Source organism: Tachysurus vachellii, chromosome 6 (assembly GCF_030014155.1).
Source record: "Tachysurus vachellii isolate PV-2020 chromosome 6, HZAU_Pvac_v1, whole genome shotgun sequence".
Lineage (NCBI taxonomy): Eukaryota > Metazoa > Chordata > Actinopteri > Siluriformes > Bagridae > Tachysurus > Tachysurus vachellii.
Window position 1 is genome coordinate 24212710 of NC_083465.1, and position 20000 is coordinate 24232709.

Below are 20000 nucleotides of genomic sequence, written 5' to 3' on the forward strand. Positions count from 1 at the left end.
AGTGGGGTGAAAGTTGGTGACAATTACAGGGGCCCCCACTGCCCAAGGGGCCCCACAAAATCCAGCAGCTATACTACATAGGCCCCTGTTCTGTGAATAATTCTAATATTAATAATAGTCGTATGCCACAGATCTTAATGAAAACCACAGAAACATACAATTTCATATAATAAGTCTTCCAAATATCAGCTCGTCACCCCTCCCTAAAAATGGTTTAGTCCGATACGAGGTATTTATTAATTAATCAATCAATGACAAACATCTGAGGGACCCAATAAATCGTAAGTCCCACCCTAGCTTGTGAAAAGGACCAATCAGTGTTGACGCGGCAGCTGAAGTTAGAGATGAACTTGGTGGAAGAGACGGAGACTGACTGACCGAATGAAAATGATACGAAAACATAAATCAGGGTACCAGAAACGTCATGAAAAGAAGGAGAGGGAGGCCAAAAGAGCTGCTGTATCCCAGTCGATCATGCCATTCTTTACTACAGGTTAGTGTTGTCATTTTGGTGCCCGATTTACTTTTGTGGGAAAACTTCGCGTGGGGCGCGTACTGTTAGGTTTTTTTTGTTTTGTTTTGTTTTGTTTTTATTACCGGCGCGCAAAAGAAAAACTGGATACGAGTCATGACGCATGTCGCAAGCATTATATTGTATAAAGCGCTTATACATATAAAAGTAACATGATGTCACGCACCTGCATCATCTGCTGATGATGCATTTAATCATATTAGAGAAAACACGCATCCAACACTGCTCTTGGATGGATATATTTAAAATATATTATGCAGTATCAAATTATCTTTATTAAAAATTAAGACAATGAGTAATTTTAGTGGTTTTATTTAATTAATTCAGTCGGTCTCTTCTTGACCTGCTGAATTTTGCTTAAACTGATGTTCAGTAAAAACGTTTATTTACATTTATTTGTTATCTGTTTTGTTATATTTTAAGAAACCCCTATTAGATTACATGTGGGTCTCCATGCTCATATATTGTACAATAAATTAACTTAGTTTAAATTAATAAATATATTAAAATAAATTAACTAATTATTTTTTTCAGGGGGCCCCGAATCCTCTAGCTACGGCCCTGATTACCTTCCAGAAGTTCACGCAGGCCAGAGGATACGCAGTAACAGTATTGCGAGAGCGGGTGTTAAGTCTGACATTTTGGCACAATACGTAAGCGTTTAACATTTATTCATCTGGCTGACACTTTTATTCAGTACTTTATAGCTAGATACTGTACAGAACAGTACAGAGCTGCGGAACAGAAGCTCTCTGAACTTGGGATCTGAACCAACAATAATCCAGTCACTTCATCAGACACATAACTGATGACCTACTACAATGGAATGTAGAATGAAGGCCATATAGAGCATAAGCTGGCACTGTGTGTGTGTATATGTGTGTGTAAAAGAGTGAGAATGGTGCTTCAGGGAAGCTACTTATGCAAGCTGTGTGTGTGTGTGCGTGTGTGTGTGAGAGAGAGAGAGTGAGTGAGTGAGTGAGTGAGAATGAGAATGGTGCTCCAGGTAAGCTAAATATGCAGGCAGTGTGTGTGTTTGTGTGCGTGCGTGTGTGTGTGTGCGTGAGAGAGAAAGAGCGAGAGCGAGAGAGAGAGAGACAGAGAGAGAGCGAGAGCGAGAGAGAGTGAGTGAGAATGGTGCTCCAGGTAAGCTACATACTGTATGCAGCAGTGTGTGTGTATGTGTGTGTGTGTGTGTGTGTGTGTGTGTGTGTGTGTTGGAATCAGACAATTTTCAGAGCTTTTTGAGGTGAGAATGCAGGTGGTTTGTGAGTGCAGTAACCCAGCTGTGATGGATCAGTGGCTTCAGTTTGAAGTGTTCATGCTGGTTTCTAAGAGAAAATTTGTGCTCGCTCATGCACGCACACACACACACACACACACACACACACACACACACACACACACACACACACACACACACACACACACACACACACACACACACACACACACACACACACAAAAATACGCACACAAACATGCACACGAACACACGTCTTTCTATCCTTGTGAGTACCTTCAGTTGATAATCAGTACTATATTTATATATTCAAAAATTTCAGTAACTGAAAGGAAATATTTTGGCCTAACTTTTTTGGAAGGAAAGAAAAGAGGAGTGTTTAGCGATGTGGTTTAGAAATAAACAGGATTTTATGAGGACTTCAGGACCTTCTGGCTGTTTGAGTGAGTCAGGCAGTGAGTTTAAGTTTACAGCTCAGTGTATAAAGGATACTCCTCGTTGCTCCGGATGTCTACTGCCACGATCTTGGTTTTGACCGCCTTGGGTCTCTTTACAGGAGTCTTGAAGTGAGCCGGACCAGTCAGCTCACACAGATCAATCAGATCCTCAGCTGAGATCCGTGGAGATACTTCAGCCTTCAGCTCAGACAGTTTCAACGGCTCACGGGACTGAGAGAGAGAGAGAGAGAGAGAGAGAGAGAGAGAGAGAGAGAGAGATAGCAGAGAGAGAGATAGCAGAGAGAGAGAGAGGGAGAGAGAGAGAGAGAGAGAGAGAGAGATAGCAGAGAGAGAGAGAGAGAGAGAGAGATAGCAGAGAGAGAGCGAGAGAGAGTGAGAGAGATAGCAGAGAGAGAGAGAGAGAGAGAGAGAGAGAGATAGCAGAGAGAGAGAGAGAGAGAGAGAGAGAGAGAGAGATAGCAGAGAGAGAGAGAGATAGCAGAGAGAGAGAGAGAGAGAGAGAGAGAGAGAGAGAGAGAGAGAGAGAGAGAGAGAGAGAGAGAGAGAGAGAGAGAGAGAGATAGCAGAGAGAGAGAGAGGGAGAGAGAGAGAGAGAGAGAGAGAGAGAGAGAGAGAGAGAGAGATAGCAGACAGAGAGAGAGAGAGAGAGAGAGAGAGAGAGAGAGAGAGAGAGAGATAGCAGAGAGGGAGAGAGAGATAGAGAGAGAGAGAGAGAGAGAGAGAGAGAGAGAGAGAGAGAGAGAGAGAGAGAGAGAGAGAGCGAGAGATAGCAGAGAGAGAGATAGCAGAGAGAGAGGGAGGGAGAAATGAGACAGTGAAAGAAAGAGAGCGAGAGAGAGAGAGAGAGAGAGAGAGAGAGAGAGAGAGAGAGAGAGAGAGAGAGAGAGAGAGAGAGAGAGAGAGAGAGAGAGAGAGAGAGAGAGAGAGAGAGAGAGAGAGAGAGAGAGAGAGAGAGAGAGATAGCAGAGAGAGAGGGGGGAGAAATAAGACAGTGAAAGAGAGAAAGAGAGAGAGAGAGAGAGAGAGAGAGAGAGAGAGAGAGAGAGAGAGAGAGAGATAGCAGAGAGAGAGAGAGAGATAGCAGAGAGAGAGAGAGAGAGAGAGAGAGAGAGAGAGAGAGAGAGAGAGAGAGAGAGAGAGAGAGAGAGGAGGGGGGAGAAATGAGACAGTGAAAGAGAGAGAGAGAATGTGTGTGTGAGACAGAGAGAGGAGGAGAGAGTGACAGAGAGAAGAGAGAATGAGAGAGAGATTCTTTCTGCACCACAGGGACAGGATCGAGCCTGACAGCAGTCTGCATTCATCATTTTAAACAACAAGGTACAGAGGAATGAACAACATTGTCAATAATCACTTACTGAACCAGTGTCTAATGACACACCTTAGTTTAATGCTACAGGAAATGACACAGTGGTGTGTTGAGATACCACACTGGGGTGTATTATTTAAAGTGTACATTCTGTACAGTCTGAAGTGTGTTACAAGAAGTTAAAGAGATAAAAAATAAATAAATAAATAAATTACAATTTCATTTTATGAAACAAACTTTCATCATCAACAATTTTTTTTCATAACAATGTGCTAAACAATGAAAAAATTGCATCTCATTCATTAATATATTTTTCATTATATTATTACATATTAATATAATAATATATTATAATATATTATATATATTAATATTATATTATATTGATCATTATATTATATTATTATATTACATCAATATATATTATAATATCTAATAATATATTATATATATTAATATTATTATATTATATTGATCATTATATTGTTCAGCTTCAGTGGGCGTGGCCATAGATATGTGTTTATGTATGAACGAGGGATGAAGTGAGGAGAGAGAAAATCAGAAAATAGAAAATATAAGCGCACAAGAGAGCGTGAAATGGCAGTGAGAGCTTGAACTGGAGGACAGATGAATTCATAGACTATGCACTAATCAAGAGGGCACAAAAATGAAAAGGTGCTGGATAGCATTAAAAAAAAAAAAATTTACGTTTGTGTGTGTGTGTGTGTGTGTGTGTGTGTGTGTGTGTGAGAGACCTTGTTGCTACATTTTGACATTCATCTTGTCAGGCTCATCTCAGTGACAACCTTGAATAAGCCAGTAAGGACCCCAGAATACTCCAGACAGCAGGGAAGAGCAGCGGTAGCGCGCACAGCTTTAAAGTAATGCATTTTAAGAAGATTAATATTAATCTTCTAATCCTTTACAGAGTGAAACTAGTTTTGTACTCAAAGGTCATCGTAAGACTTGAGCCGTATTCAGTCATATGATACGATTCGTATTAAATACGCACAATATTAGCATGGTCTATGGTCTTCTAATTATTCCACCTTCATTCAGTAGTTACTCCATGACATTTTTTGGGGGTGGTGCTTGTTCCCCCTGAGGTAAAAGCTGTCCTACTTGGGAGACAGAATTAGACATCTGCTTTTATGGCAATGGTTCATGTGGGCCATAAAATGTTTATGGGCATGAACATCACCGACCCTGTTTTTGGATTAGTTAGACTCTGGCCAATCACAGATGAATGTCTGTTCATGTTAATAGGAACTGAGCTATTGGTGTTCTTTCCAAATATACACTCACCGGCCACTTTATTAGGTACACCTTACTAGTACCGGTGAGGTCTTCTGCTGCTGTAGCCCATCCGCCTCAAGGTTCGACGTGTTGTGCGTTCAGAGATGCTCTTCTGCATATCTCGGTTGTAACGAGTGGTTATTAGAGTTACTGTTGTCTTTCTATCAGCTCGAACCAGTCTGGCCATTCTCCTCTGACCTTTGGCATCAACAAGGCATTTGCGCCCACAGAACTGCCCTCACTGGATATTTTCTCTTTTTCGGACCATTCTCTGTAAACCCTAGAGGTGGTTGTGCGTGAAACCCCAGTAGATCAGCAGTTTCTGAAATACTCAGACCAGCCCGTCTGGCACCAACAACCATGCCACGTTCAAAGCCACTTAAATCACCTTTCTTCCCCATTCTGACGCTCGGTTTGAACTGCAGCAGATCGTCTTGACCATGTCTACATGCCTAAATGCATTGAGTTGCTGCCATGTGATTGGCTGATTAGAAATTTGCGTTAAGGATCAGTTGGACAGGTGTACCTAATAAAGTGGCCGGTGAGTGTATACAGTCTCGCAAGTTACAATGAAGGTAGTTTAAAATATAAATTAAAAAAGTGGCTAGTTTTTAGCATCCTATATTGGTAGCTGTTGTGTTATTTAACTATATATTATATATATAAGTACATATTGCATATAATGTGTAGTGCTACTGTAAATATGCCCAATAGTACACTGTGTGTACTGACTATATGTATGAGCATATTGCACATTCAAGTGTTGATTTCATTATCTGTTTGTTAATTGTACATATTGTACACACATATTGTATTGAATATATGTATGAGCAAATTGCACATTTTCACCTGTCAATTCATTATCTGTATGTTAATTTTTTTCTGAAATTTTTGGAGTTTGCTCCTAAGAATTTCACTCACCAAGGCACATGTGCTGTGGTGATGTGACAATAATAGTGACTTGACAATGGTGTGAATAAACATCCAGTGAGCAGCAGATCTGCAGGCGGAAACACGCACGATGGTGAGAGGTCAGTGGATAGTCACTATAGTGGGTTGAGAAGGTTTGAATATTATAAGCAATTATGGATAATATCGTTAAAGACTCCAGCCATCCTCGGTAACGGTCTGTTCAGCTTGTTGCAGTCAGGTCAGTGCTTATGTATGTAGACTGAGGACTAAAACAGAGGTTCAGGAGAAGCTTTTTTTCCCCATCTCCTTGCCATCAGACTGTTACTACTTATAACACATTTGTACATTAGGTACATTTCTTTTAGCCTGTTCTGTATTTTTACTATGTAACATCATTAAACACACAGATTTCAAAATTTTTATTACTTATCGATTCGTTCAATCCCTGGGCAGGGAGCTAACCCAGGCACCGAAGCAGTAACTCTCAAAGGTTCTCACGGCAAACGGCGGCACCCTTGTCACCATGACGACACCGACCACCACTCACGTGACCCAGTGGGTGTAGGCCCTGTCATGCTGCTGGAGCAGGAGCAGGAGCTGCACACCATGCAGGTGCCCGTCACTCTCGCACCGCCCTCGACAACAACATTCTTATTTCTATTTGTTCTTATTTATTTTTTAAATTAGCTCAATTTATATGTACAGACAAAAGGTTTTCATTTCACTGCACGGATTATTCTTATATCTAACCGTGTACGTGAAAATCTTATATCTCAAACTTGAAGTAGTTACTCTTTATATTTGTGATGACGAGAAAAGCGGGGGGCACGGTGGCTTAGTGGTTAGCACATTCGCCTCACACATCCAGGGTTGGGGGTTCGATTCCCGCCTCCACCTTGTGTGTGTGGAGTTTGCATGTTCTCCCCGTGCCTCGGGGTTTCAGCCCCCGGTCCAAAGGCATGCATGGTAGGTTGATTGGCATCTCTGTAAAAATTGTCCATAGTGTGTGGGTTGGCACTCCGTCCAGGGTGTATCCTGCCTTGATGCCCGATGACGCCTGAGATAGGCACAGGCTCCCCTTGACCCGAGGTAGTTCGGATAAGCGGTAGAAGATGAATGAATGAATGAATGACGAGAAAAGCATCCCAAAACGCACAACACATCAAAACATCGAGTCACCTTTTACTCCAATCAGACAAGAACAGGAACTACAAAAGACTACAGTCTGTTGAGGTTGATTTATTTTTCCCTAATTACTTCCACTGTCCAGTTTCTATCACTGTAGTTTGTACTGTGATTTCTATTTTCCTGACGTCCATATGCAGAATTTTAATGCATTGTGCTACTCCCTAGCATAGATACTGCCTACACATGTTAAGGTCATGTCTAGCTGTCATGAACACTACACCTCCAACAAGTGCACATGGTAAGTGGTTACTTTCAGAAGAAGTTAAACAGCTCAACAAGCACCTGAACAAACTATCTGAAATCTTCCAAATCAATTTAGAATACAGAAATGGCTTAGACTGGCAGTGCTGCCTGTTTTAGCATGGAGATTTCTACACGGTGACACGTCTTATAATGTAACGACTGAGAAATGACAATCACCCCCTCACTTGGCATCGATAACCTCCCAGACAACCACACACCTATTATACAGTACCTCCATGGAAATGATACGAGCAGCAGCACCCATCAAAATGAATGACAGGAAGGAAATTGGTTGCAAGGATTAAATTGATTTCAACCCAAAATAACTAAAAGCTGAATGACCATGCAGACACAACATTTAACCATTAAAATAAGTGATGGGGTGGTGTCAGGTACGGTGGCCGAGAAGTGCAAAACACATTAACAAATCCGAAAACAAATTAACAAATCCGAAAACACATTAAAAAAATTCAAAAACAAATTAGCAAATCCGAAAACACATTAAAAAAATTCAAAAACACATTAACAAATCCGAAAACAAATGAACAAATCCGAAAACACATAAAAAAATCCAAAAACAAATTAACAAATGCGAAAACAAATTAACAAATCCGAAAACACATTAACAAATCCGAAAACACATTAACAAATCCGAAAACACATTAAAAAAATCCAAAAACACATTAACAAATCCGAAAACAAATTAACAAATCCGAAAACACGACAAGTCAGACAACCCGGAAACAATAGGTATCGTTTTTGAATGGAAACTTACCGATCATTGGACAATACACTTGTCATTCAAGATATACAGGTATGGAATCTTATGTGTAATGTGTAAAGTTCTCCGTTTAAATATAAGAAAATAACAGAATTAATCCACAGTAATCCACAGTAATCCATTCCATCCATCCATTCCAACTTTTCCCTGTGGCAGACTGTTGAACTTCATTTATACCTTGAGTGACAGGTGTCTTGTCCAATGATCGGGACGTGTTCCAATCACAAACTATACCAACTTGGATTGGAAACTTACCTATCATTGGACGAGACACCTGTCATTCAAGATATACAGGTGAATGACAGGTGTCTCATCCGATGATCGGTAAGTTTCCATTCACAAACTATACCAACCTCTTCCGGTTGTCTGACTAGTCGTTGTGTTTTCGGATTTGTTCATGTGTTTTCAGATTTGTTCATGTGTTTTGCACTTCTCGGCCACCGTAGTCAGGCTTATCTATATGTCACAATTTTTATCCATTTATAGTCATATTTATTTTATGTTGTTAAACATCCAAGAAACAAGCTAGCTCCTGTTATCACTTACTTTACAGCAGATATAAACTGTTGTTCCTTCACCAGCCTTTCATAAATGGACCAGTGAGAATTGAAACTTCAACAGCGCTGTCGTATAAATGAGAATAATCGAGTATAAAGAAGCCTGAACACATGCAGTGCCTTGATATATGAGTGTGAGCTTGAATCCTGAATTTCATTGCAATTAGACTGTCATTAAGAATTAATTCACGGCTATCGGTGCAACATTAGAGCATTAGTGAAAATGGCAGTTTTATCTTACAAATGTGATTCCTCATGTCTCCTCCCTACCCTGACAGCTCATACAGTGCCTCAGAGACACAAAGATGTCCTGATGATCTCTTTGTTTTGTCAAATATTAGCTAGCTAGACCTACAGTAAATATAGCATACTTGATGACACCCCAAATATCAATGAAAATGTATCTGGTTTTATTAATTTTTTTTTATTGATTTTATTAAGACGTGTATGGCCTTAGGGGAGAATGTGGGCAGAAGCTTCTTTAAAACATTGGAATAACATTTTAAGATACTGTATGTGCAGTTCCTTATGCAGGAGTCAAGAAGAAGAAGAATGAGAAGAATGAGAAGAAGAAGAATGAGGAGCAGAAGAAGAAGAAGAAGAAGAAGAAGAACAACAACAACAAGGACAAGAAGAACAAAAAGAAGAAGAAGAAGAAGAAGAACAACAACAACAACAAGGACAAGAAGAACAAAAAGAAGAAGAAGAAGAAGAAGAAGAAGAATGAGAAGAAGAAGAAGAAGAAGAAGAAGAAGAAGAAGAACAACAACAACAACGAAACAACAAGGACAAAAAGAAGAAGAGGAAGAAGAAGAAGAAAAAGAAGAAGAACAACAGCAACGACAAGGACAAGAAGAACAAAAAGAAGAAGAAGAACCAAAAGAAGAAGAAGAAGAAGAAGAAGAAGAAGAAGAAGAAGAAGAACAACAACAACAGCAACGACAAGGACAAGAAGAACAAAAAGAAGAAGAAGAAGAAGAAGAAGAAGAAAGTTATTAAATCTAAACTTAATAACTAAATATGACCAATAACTTAAAATTACCAAAATACTGACACTGAGAATAAATGTTAAGCTTGTGTTAAGATTAGCTCTGCTTCCAGAACTGCTTCAGAAGTTTTTTGCTTGTTTGTTTCTCAATAAAGATAAATATTTCAAATTGACAGGAAGAAAAAAACCTAGTTTATTTAATTTGTTAATAACACATACTTAGCAGTCTTAATAAAATATTGCATTCCCAAATGCATTAATGAAGACTCCCATGCAGGGATTTTAAAGAGTTTTCTTGGCTTTAGACTAAATACATTGACAGATTTATGGGCTGGACATGATTCAATGTTTGGCAGGGTGTATGAACCATTTCCAAACATTAGCAAATAAAAGCATTCAAAAAAAATACAACAACAACAAAAAAAAAATCTAAGAGCAAAGGCTGAAATGATCAAATTTAACATCACTTTCAGTAAACTGTCAGTGTAGGTGATCGGTGCTGCTCTAAAGTCTGATCAAAATAGCTTTCCTTAACAGAAGTGTTGTGTTGTGTTATACAGTGTGTAGTACGGTATGAGATCTAAGAGCAAGAGCAGAAAAATCCTATACGAGTTTGTGTTCTGACAAATAGAAGTGGACGTGGATATACGCAGCAGCCCATGAAGCCATGTTCAGCTGCAGAATGGTGGAAAATTAGGACAAATGCTTCAGCCTGCACTAGATGAACAGACGAGAGTGCTTTCAACGTGTAGAGTGAGCTTTGGGTAGCTGCCAGTGAAAACAGAACTGAAAGCTTTCTGTGACTTTGGAACATCAAATGAAGGTCTGGAGTAAGTGTGGAAAATTGGAGACACATTATCTCAAACCAATAGAACAATCCTACAGAAACAGAATTTCAAGCAAAACAACAAAAGGTTTTTTCGATACGGTTTGCAAAACTATCTGGATGACTTAAATACATAGCGTAAGAAACTACTACAGACAAAACTTCATACACTCGTGGATTAAAAAAAGATCCAGTGGACTACACAGACAACAGTAAGGACACAGCACAGAAGATCAAACCAGTACTGAATCAGCCAATTTCCAGCTGGATCTGTCAGTTAGTGTTATCTGAAATATGAGTAACACATGGATGGCATGAAATATCTGCAATAACTCTTAACCTGACCGCTTGGTAATAGGGCCTTAATTTTTCTTTTCTGCTGAACCAAACTAGACTGGAAAATAAGTATTCTATAAGTAGAAACTTAGAGACAGGTTTGGCCACTGAATGTTCAGATTAGATAAGCTGAGGACAAGTTGGTATACCGTAAAACGTCAAATAATAGCCGAGTCCCAAATAGACGCCTGTCTCTTTTAAACGCCTGGTGTGACGACAGGTTTGGGTAAATAAATGGTCTGTTTTTTAGTATCGGGTTGAATTTGATCTTCTAAAACCCGTCAGATCGTCTGTTCTATGTTTTGATTAGATTTCACGTGACATACGCAACCGTTCATAAACAACTCATCACTATGGCAACATAACAAAGAGGTTTCTTTTTCTTAACAAACGAACTTTCTTTTAGTCTTCATTTTTTCTTAATTCTCTCAATACCACCATGGAGACAAAAAGAAAAAAGTATGATTTGACATTTAAGCTGACAGTTGTCAAATTTGCCGAAAAAAAATTCGGGAGAAGCAGCGGCAAGACATTTCTCGGTTGATCCAAAGAGAGTATGAGAATGGCGTAAAAATAGAGCTGAACTGCAACGTCTGTCCGAGGAAGACGACAAAAGGGCCAGACTGCGAGGTGGAGGAAGGAAGAAGGCCAGTGAAGAGCTGGAGGTAAGCGTGTGTGAGTGGATCCACAGCATGCGGGCAAAGCATCTCAGAGTCTCACGTAAAATGATCAGGACCAAGGCAAAAGAAGTGTATGCAACAGTGAGTGACGGCAGGGATGAGGAGAGTTTTACTGCAAGCGCTGGCTGGCTGGACAAATTCCTGAAGCGCAACGACTTTTCAGTCAGAAGACGCACAACTATAAATTATAAATAAAACGTAATATAATGTGGTAACCTCCTACTGTCATGCTTGAACATCTCAACACTAAATTAAAGGCCTGTCTCTTATAGACGCCTGTTTCAAATACAAACCGGTGCAGTTCGGCGATTTGGGTAAATAGAAGCCCGGGCTATTATTTGAAGTTTTACGGTAGTTTGATAAGAGCTTTGGTAACGCTTAGGGAGGTGTTGGCTATAGAATGATTAGTGTATAGACAGCGGGTACGGCATGTGTCTGTGTGGTGAGGGTGAAGGTTGGTTAGGCGTCAAGAGGCTTGACGTGTTTATGATGGAAGCCTGATTCCCTGGTGTGCGTGTTAACAACCCCTGAACTCTGCGTCGATCTGTAAATGACTGCTTGTCTGGCACCATAAATAAGACACACGCCAACAGATTCATGGTGACAGTCCAACCTGTTGAGGGTTCACAGCGCTGCATTTAAACAGCAGCCTCTGCTAAAAAGCAGAAATTTATCTCTTTTACCTGTCAAACACCATCTGCAAAGGAATCCGTGCAATAAAGCTCAGTTTAGCCATGTTGCTCATCATGAAGTTCTCAGAAATCACACCTCATTAACATATACACATATGGCATTAGATTTCATTAGCAACAACTGGATAGTGTTCAGCTTGGGTCAGATTTGGCCAGCAATTAACTCAGAAAGATGAAATCCAAATCCAGCTTAGACGTTCTTCATCAAAACACACTTTGTTAAACATTAATCTACTAACTTTGTCATGTTATTTTTAAGCCTACAGCAGTAACAGTAGCCTAACGTATACATAGTCTCATTCCCATGTAAAGCCATGTAAGCACAACAAGCCCTGAGCTACGGACAGATCATGAAGAGTGCCCTTAAAACCTCACGCTAGAATAAAAATAGAAACCCGAGGGTATGTTAGTTAGGGCACATCAGAACGAGTGCTTTGCATCTGACCCATTTGTCATGACAGAGTTCTGACCTTGCTAAACCCTGTCCTTCTATGTTTGTACAGCGTGTCAAAATTAATGTACACAATGTCTGGTAGGTTTCTTCTTTGTTTTGAGGCAATTATTACAGCTCAAGTCATGTTTCAACTGCTTCCCAGGTTCACTGTGTTCCAACTTTTTCCCAAGCCACCATTATAATCCCCTGCCACAGTGCAAACCCACAGTTTTAGAAATCTGCCACATATAATAGAACATCTGGTAAAGGATTAATTCTTATCTGTGTGTGTGGTCAGAACTGTTTTAATGGCAAATCTTGGGATCCGTTTTTCTTTTTTTTTTTTCTTCTCACAGATCAAGCCTCATCATGGATTTAATTAGCTTTTGGATATATAAATCCTATTAACAGGACTGGACACCAAAAACAAGAGATTCGATATGTGTTTAAATATACAGTAGGCATGAATGGTAGCTAATTGATCCGGTAAGCTTCTTATTAAGCTTCTAAATTACATTTATAATAAATGCAGGAATAAACGCCTTAATAAGACTTACTCTCCCACACATAACTATTTTTTCACCTCTTTCTTTTGACCCTGTTTTTTTTTTTTTCATTATGTTCTACATTATGTTCTACGGACCAGAGCCAGGAAGATTGCAAAAGATCTCAGCCATCCCAACAATGGACTCTTTTCCTTGTTGCGTTCAGGGAAACGCTTCCACTCCCTATAAGCAAACACAGAGAGGATGAGGAGAAGCTTCATCCCGCAGGCCATTCGGAGTTTAAACAAGGAGACACCCAGGATCTAGCACTGGACCTCTCTCTCCATCCCCACTGTTCCATGCACCCCCCCATTTTTTAAATTAATTCTGGACTGTCACTGTCACTTTAACTCTGGACTTGCACAGCACAGTGCCACTTTATACACTATTTACACACCATTCTGCACATTTATGTATATCGTCGCTGTCGGGCGGAAACCTCGTATGTCCAAATTTGGTCAATTTCATATTTTTTCACATATCGATGCTATTGGTCAGTCCCCACGTGGGTCTATAAGTTATTAAGCAATCTAAAGTCTTGAAAATAGCTTGAGCGCAAATCTCTTAACTCCATTGGACACTTCAACTGTCCACCTCTTCCTCACTCCGCGGGAGAGATTCGTGGCATATTTCTCCTCAAGAAGAGTCGCAACGAATCAACACGTCTTCTGAGGTAAATGTCTTCAAAACACTGGGCTCAAAGAAAAAAAAATTCTTGACCCCCGCTAGTTCTGGTGCTCGTCTGAGGACAGGAATTTAGCGCAAGACAATCCACTGCAACGCGGACTAAACCCTGTGCACTGCAGATAAGGTACGGCGTTTTTTTAATTTCCTGAAAAATAAGGATTCCGCCTGACAGCGACGATATGTATATTTATGCATATGTATATACATTATACTTTATACTTATATACCGGACAGTTGCATAAAGCATTTCACTGCATATCGTACCCTGTATGTACTGTATGTGTATGTGACATATAAAATTTGATTTGATTTGATTTTTGATTTGAACTATGTTTCCAAGTTAATAATAATAATAATAATAATAATAATAATAATAATAATAATAATAATAATAATAATAATAAAAAACAACACATATAAAGCCATACGTCATTGTTAATACACATTGTACCATCTGTGGTTAAGAACCTGAAAGTGAGAAAGAATTTATTCCTGACTGAAAGTGTGTGGTGTGAATGATCTCAGTGGAGATTTAATTACCATCCTCCTGCAGATCTGGACAAAATTAGACTTACTGATCTCCAGTTGACATTTTTGGGCAACGATTTCGTTTAGCGTTGGGTTTAATTTGTGTCCAGAACTTGATGATATTGATGGTGCGTAATGGGCTCTGTATTCTCCTGAAAAATGGCACTGAGCCCAAACCAGTGGCTCATCTAGTGTTTCACAATCATCAGAAGATTCTCTGAAAGCCATTTGTTCAATTCAATAAATGACCATCACCCTGGCAAACGAATCAATACCCCCCACACCACTTCCCAACCCCATTTAATAAAGAAAACATACTCACCAGGTCTGTGCTTGATAGATCTTGATACTCTGATGAGTAGAATGCTGTAGTCTTTCCAAAGCCATTGCCATCACTGATGGGTTTAGGTGGCTGGGCGTGCTGACGATACGTGGCGCTCTTCGGAGTCCAGCAGAACAGGTTGATAGATTCCCGGACACAGCGTTCAATATCTATCTCTATAAATAGAAAAAAAATGCCTTTTTTAAAATTTTTTTTACAGTATTTGGGTCAAATGAAAATTTCTTTGCAGTGTGGTATATCTGTGGTATATATTTGGTGGCAAGTCGTGGCCTAATGGTTAGAGAGTTTGACTCCTAACCCTAAGGTTGGGGGTTCGAGTCTCAGGCCGGCCACGACTGAGGTGCCCTTGAGCAAGGCACCATCCCACCAACCCCCCCACCCCAAACCCACCAACTGCTCCCCGGGCACCGCAGCATAAATGGCTGCCCACTGCTCCGGGTGTGTGTTCACGGTGTGTGTGTGTTCACTGCTGTGTGTGTGCACTTTGGATGGGTTAAATGCAGAGAACAAATTCTGAGTATGGGTCACCGTACTTAGCCGTATGTCATGTCACTTTCACTTTCTGTGGACTACTAGTACATACGTATAATGTATAGTGTTTTCATCAGCACCTATAAAAAAGGTAGTGTATGGCAGTGGGCATGCTGGAACTCGACAACCATTGAATATCACTGCGCTGGTATTAATATTTATTATTATTTCAATGCACTTACTCACTTTTAACTTTCTAAGAATACCTCTAAGGAAAGCAATATATGAATACTAAGAGTTGTAAACTTCAAAATATCAAATTATTTGTATGATACTGTATTGTCCAATGACAAAAAAATGCTACTGATGGTACTACCAAGCTTCACACTCTTGACCAAGACCCTTAAAGCTTCCTAAACTTAATCTGCACAGCTAAATCACTTACTGTAACGTTCCCAAAGCACGGTCCCGGAGCCTTGTGTAATTCTGGTGTTTTTCCTATTCTCATCTCCCCAGATTCAACTTATCAGCTAATTAACCGACTTGAACTAGGTTAAATTGGGCTAGTCAGAAGAGAAAACAATCCACAAATCCTCAGGGCCAGGATTGAGAAAGACTGCTCTAGACCATCTGGTAATGTTGTTTGAGTTGGAAAGCTGAAGAGACAGAATGCCTCTGGCTAAACCGAGGAAAACAAAATCTATTAAATTGGTTAAAGCTCAAATGAAGTTGAATGAACTTTGAAACACTCTTTGGCAGTTGTTTTTTTTTTTTTTTTGACAATAGAAAAAAAAAATTAATTCTCAATTCCAGCAATCCAAAATATGTCCTTGAATGGAGTGTTGACAAAAATGCAGCAATCTACACTCACACACACTTGTAGACTCTCGAAATGGAAGGACTCCTGTGGTTACGATGAGATTAGTTGCTTCCTCCAGATGTAGCCCAACCTCACCTCAAGTCACGCACCTTAAACCATGGCTTAGAAGATGGGAATTCACTGGATTAGTGGTGGATATAAACAAAATAGGAACTCACAATCCTTTTCATTCTCTCTGATATTCTCTATTCACTTTCTCCTCAGTGAGCGACAGGGATGTCTAAAGAGTTGTTTCAGTGTGACTGAGCTGCTATTCAAATAAAACCAAAAGCAAACGTTTCCTCACGTTACAGAAAGAAAATGAAGAGAATGGATTCAGCTACTGGGTCATAATGTGTGATTATTCTTCTCAGCAAGAGATGGACAGAAAATCTGACAGGAACAGGAAGAAACGTGAGGAAGGAAGAATGTAGATGCGACTCAAAACGCTGCGAGACAGGGAAAGGATAAAACGTCCATGAGACGGCGACATAGAAGTGTCAAGGGGGTAAAGGCAGAGACATAAGACCTTGTTCAGGTTTCCCTGGGTCATAAATGTTTGCATGTAATCACTCTCAGACATTCAAGGAAGCACTGCCAATGAGACTCGGACATATGCCATCCAATTAGTCTGAAAAGCTTTATTTTTAAAAATGAGCCTGTTAAATGGTATCATTTTGAGAAATGATCATGAACATCATGCTGACAAGCTGCAAATGCAACAGAATTTATTTTCCAACAATCTGCTAAGTTGTTCCAATACCATCTACTGGACCGACACAATCCTGGATTGTTTTCTCAAAGGTATCATAAATGTGTACAAAGTACTTTTCCCATCATGCACTATTTCTGGAACAAAAGGCTCCAAAGAGTTATTAAGAGGACTCAGAAATTATAGAGACAAATCCTGGGATAAAAGTCAAGTCTTGATCGAGCTAAACATTAACGATGTCCTAAAACCGGAGCAGAGAAATATGTGATCATTATGAACCATCTCCTCCAAGCAAAGTGGAGCATCAAACTTGATCAAGCATCAACTGGTCATAATCAACTGGCTTTGTTCTGCCATTAGAGAGCACAGTAGAAAGATTAAGGGGAAAAAAATGACTTCCCGAAAGCAAACACTCTTCCATCATGTCCCGGTGGTGTACTAATAGCACTCTGTAGCAGCACTCCACTTCGTCTCTGGCTAATGGAGCGTGAAGGCAAGCGGCACTGCATCAAACGCACAAGCGGAACATGCTCCTGCTTCAAGCACAAGCACAAGGACAACCATTAAACCTGAAGATACCTGGCAGCCGAAAGAAACAAGTCGAGGGTGACCCCAAATTGAGGGGAAAAAACTAAAAAATACAGAGCACCAACAATCAACAGCTTTTCACACAACTGACAGTGTGATTTTAAAAATTCATTGATTGTGGGGAATAAAACAAACAAACAAACAAAAAAAAACCCTAAACCATAAAATTTTGACAGTGATTAGAAAACTTTCCCAGCATTTCTGAGAGTTACTTGTCAAAATACTCAACAATCTATCTGAACGGAGATTTCCCTTATAATGTCATGGATTTGATAGTAATAAAAATCAATCACATAAGTGACAAACGTCCTTCAATTTTATTTCCCCCTGAAAGTCCACTTTTAGATATAAAATTCAAAACGATAAAATTGAGAGAGCTGAGCGACAGAGCGTGAGAGACCTGAGGGATCAATTCTAAGCCCAGTTATCAGTCAAATTTCTCACAAAATATTTTGGCAAAGGTCCTTTACAGACACTAAGTCTCAGTACTGGAGGCCTGTAAACAAGCATAGGTTTATATTTTCCTTGCATTGTGGCATATATTCAGGGGGCACAGTGGCTTAGTGGTTAGCACGTTCGCCTCACACCTCCAGGGTTGGGGGTTCGATTCCCGCCTCCACCTTGTGTGTGTGGAGTTTGCATGTTCTCCCCGTGCCTCAGGGGTTTCCTCCGGGTACTCCGGTTTCCTCCCCCGGTCCAAAGACATGCATGGTAGGTTGAGTGATTGCGTGAGTGAATGAGAGTGTGTGTGTGCCCCGCGATGGGTTGGCACTCCGTCCAGGGTGTATCCTGCCTTGATGCCCGATGACGCCTGAGATAGACACAGGCTCCCCGTGACCCGAGGTAGTTCGGATAAGCGGTAGAAGATGAATGAATGAATGAATGAATGAATGAATATAACGTAGAGGCGTCCTTTGGATTGGATTGCTTTGGGTAGCTGCTGTTGAAACATGAGAAAATTGTACAAGAACTCTCCTTTACTTGAAAGAGTACATATTTGCGTCTGCGCGAACAGTTAGGATCGATAATGAAAGCTTATTCTTGGAAAAATCCTGTGTGCTTGCTTCGTTCCAACCTTCTAATCTAATCTGCAAAATGAAACCAACAAACTCAGGGTTAAATTTAGAATCACTAAGATAAATCTCACGGTATCAATCCTGGCAAAGCAGAGCGAACTGTACACTGTGCAGTGCTGTGTTTGAAATCAGACCACCGTGAATAAGACGCCGCTGAGATAAAGAGCTCGCCGAGTAACTCTGGCCTTCCCTACCGCTGGTCTCCTCCCGCTGTCCGGTTCACCCTGACAATCATTCCTCACAGACGACTCGGATTTTCAAGATCAAGGATGGGAGAATTCCCTACTTAAGGTCAGACTGTAACAGGCTTGTCAATGGGGATTAACTTGAGCGGTTTCCGTTCGAAAGTTCACACGATATAAAAAAGAAATGAAACGGGAGAGTTAAGATCGAGCTCCAGAGGGAGTTAAGATGAAGTTAAGACTTCACAAACTTTTAGAATTTCAAAGTCACTGAAATCTTATTTTAGTGGAACGGAAATAAGAAATATAACTCGTATTTCAATGAGTTAAAATATTCGGTGAAATATTTTTTGAACTCAAAGTGTACTCTTGTTTTTACACACACAATTATAGGGATTACAGACCTATTCCGATTTTCTCTAGACTACACTTTGACAAATTATATATAATGACGTGTATTTTACTGAATAAGAAAACACACAAATGGGACTAAAACAATGGCAAAGATTTAAAAAGATTTTGTTGTGTGCAGCAAAAACATGCAGATTATGAGGAATATAATATTTGCAGTGCTCTTATGTGGGTGTTTCAAATGCGTGTGAGAGAGACAGTGGAAGACGACTGTAGGAGATTTCGATTAAAAATTCAATTGATTTCTAGAACACTTTTAACGATAGACGAAGCAGCTTTACGAAAACCCAGATGGCATGTGGCAATTACATAACTACTAAAGCCCAGCTCCCAGAAAAAAAGTGAATTAGGGAATAAGATTTCTAGAAATACACTAACTACCTAACTAACTAACTAACTAACTAACTAACTCCATAGAAATTATATAATACCAATGCACTGCAATGTTAAACCCTCTTTAATGATCTTTAACGTTGTTGTTGTTCAGGGTCACCACAACAGTTCATCCCATCCACATGAGGTAAGTAAGAAGTAACCCAGTAAGCCCCAGGACCCAGTAAGACTTACTGGGTCTTTAAACAAAATACCGGATGGATGAATGGATGGATATTCAGGCAAAGATGGACTTTATGTTTAAGAAGAGGATAAATCCCACGACAAGTGCCAAATTGTATAAGGTTTTTTTTTTTTTTTTTTTTACAAAAAGGTATTGATAAGGCGGATCTTTTAGGGCAGGCGTGGCCAACCAGTCAGAGACCAAGAGCCACATTTTTTACTGTGTTAGCGCAAAGAGCCTCATCATACACATGGGCACACTTGAACATCAGCTTTTTTCCCTTCATTTTAAGAGCGAACTTGACACAAATTGTTTACTCAAATGATCTTGCTCCTACTGGGAACCTTTGTGGTATTTTCATCCCACTCACATGCGCGTTTGACGAAAACACCGTATTGAACTCAAGCGAAGCGAACACGCACATTAAAAAGACACAAATACAAACTTCGGTATGAACGTAAGAGCCGCATGAAACCGGGCAAAGAGCCGCATGTGGCTCGGGAGCCGCGGGTTGGCCGCCCCTGTTTTAGAGTTTATAATGTTATTAAATTTATTTTCAAGCATATTTTTT

At 40.0% G+C, this 20000-nt stretch overlaps 1 protein-coding gene across 3 annotated transcripts in view; it reads right to left on the bottom strand.

Annotated features, from left to right (window-relative positions):
• tbck (TBC1 domain containing kinase) overlaps nt 1-20000 on the bottom strand; it is a 92141-nt gene that overhangs the window by 4545 nt on the left and 67596 nt on the right. For all 3 annotated transcript variants that reach the window (XM_060873068.1, XM_060873066.1, XM_060873067.1), the window contains 2 exons: nt 14554-14729; nt 2268-2443 (listed from right to left, as the gene is read on the bottom strand). In XM_060873068.1, coding sequence (XP_060729051.1) covers nt 2268-2443; nt 14554-14729 — 352 coding nt within the window. The remainder of the gene's footprint in view (nt 1-2267; nt 2444-14553; nt 14730-20000) is intronic.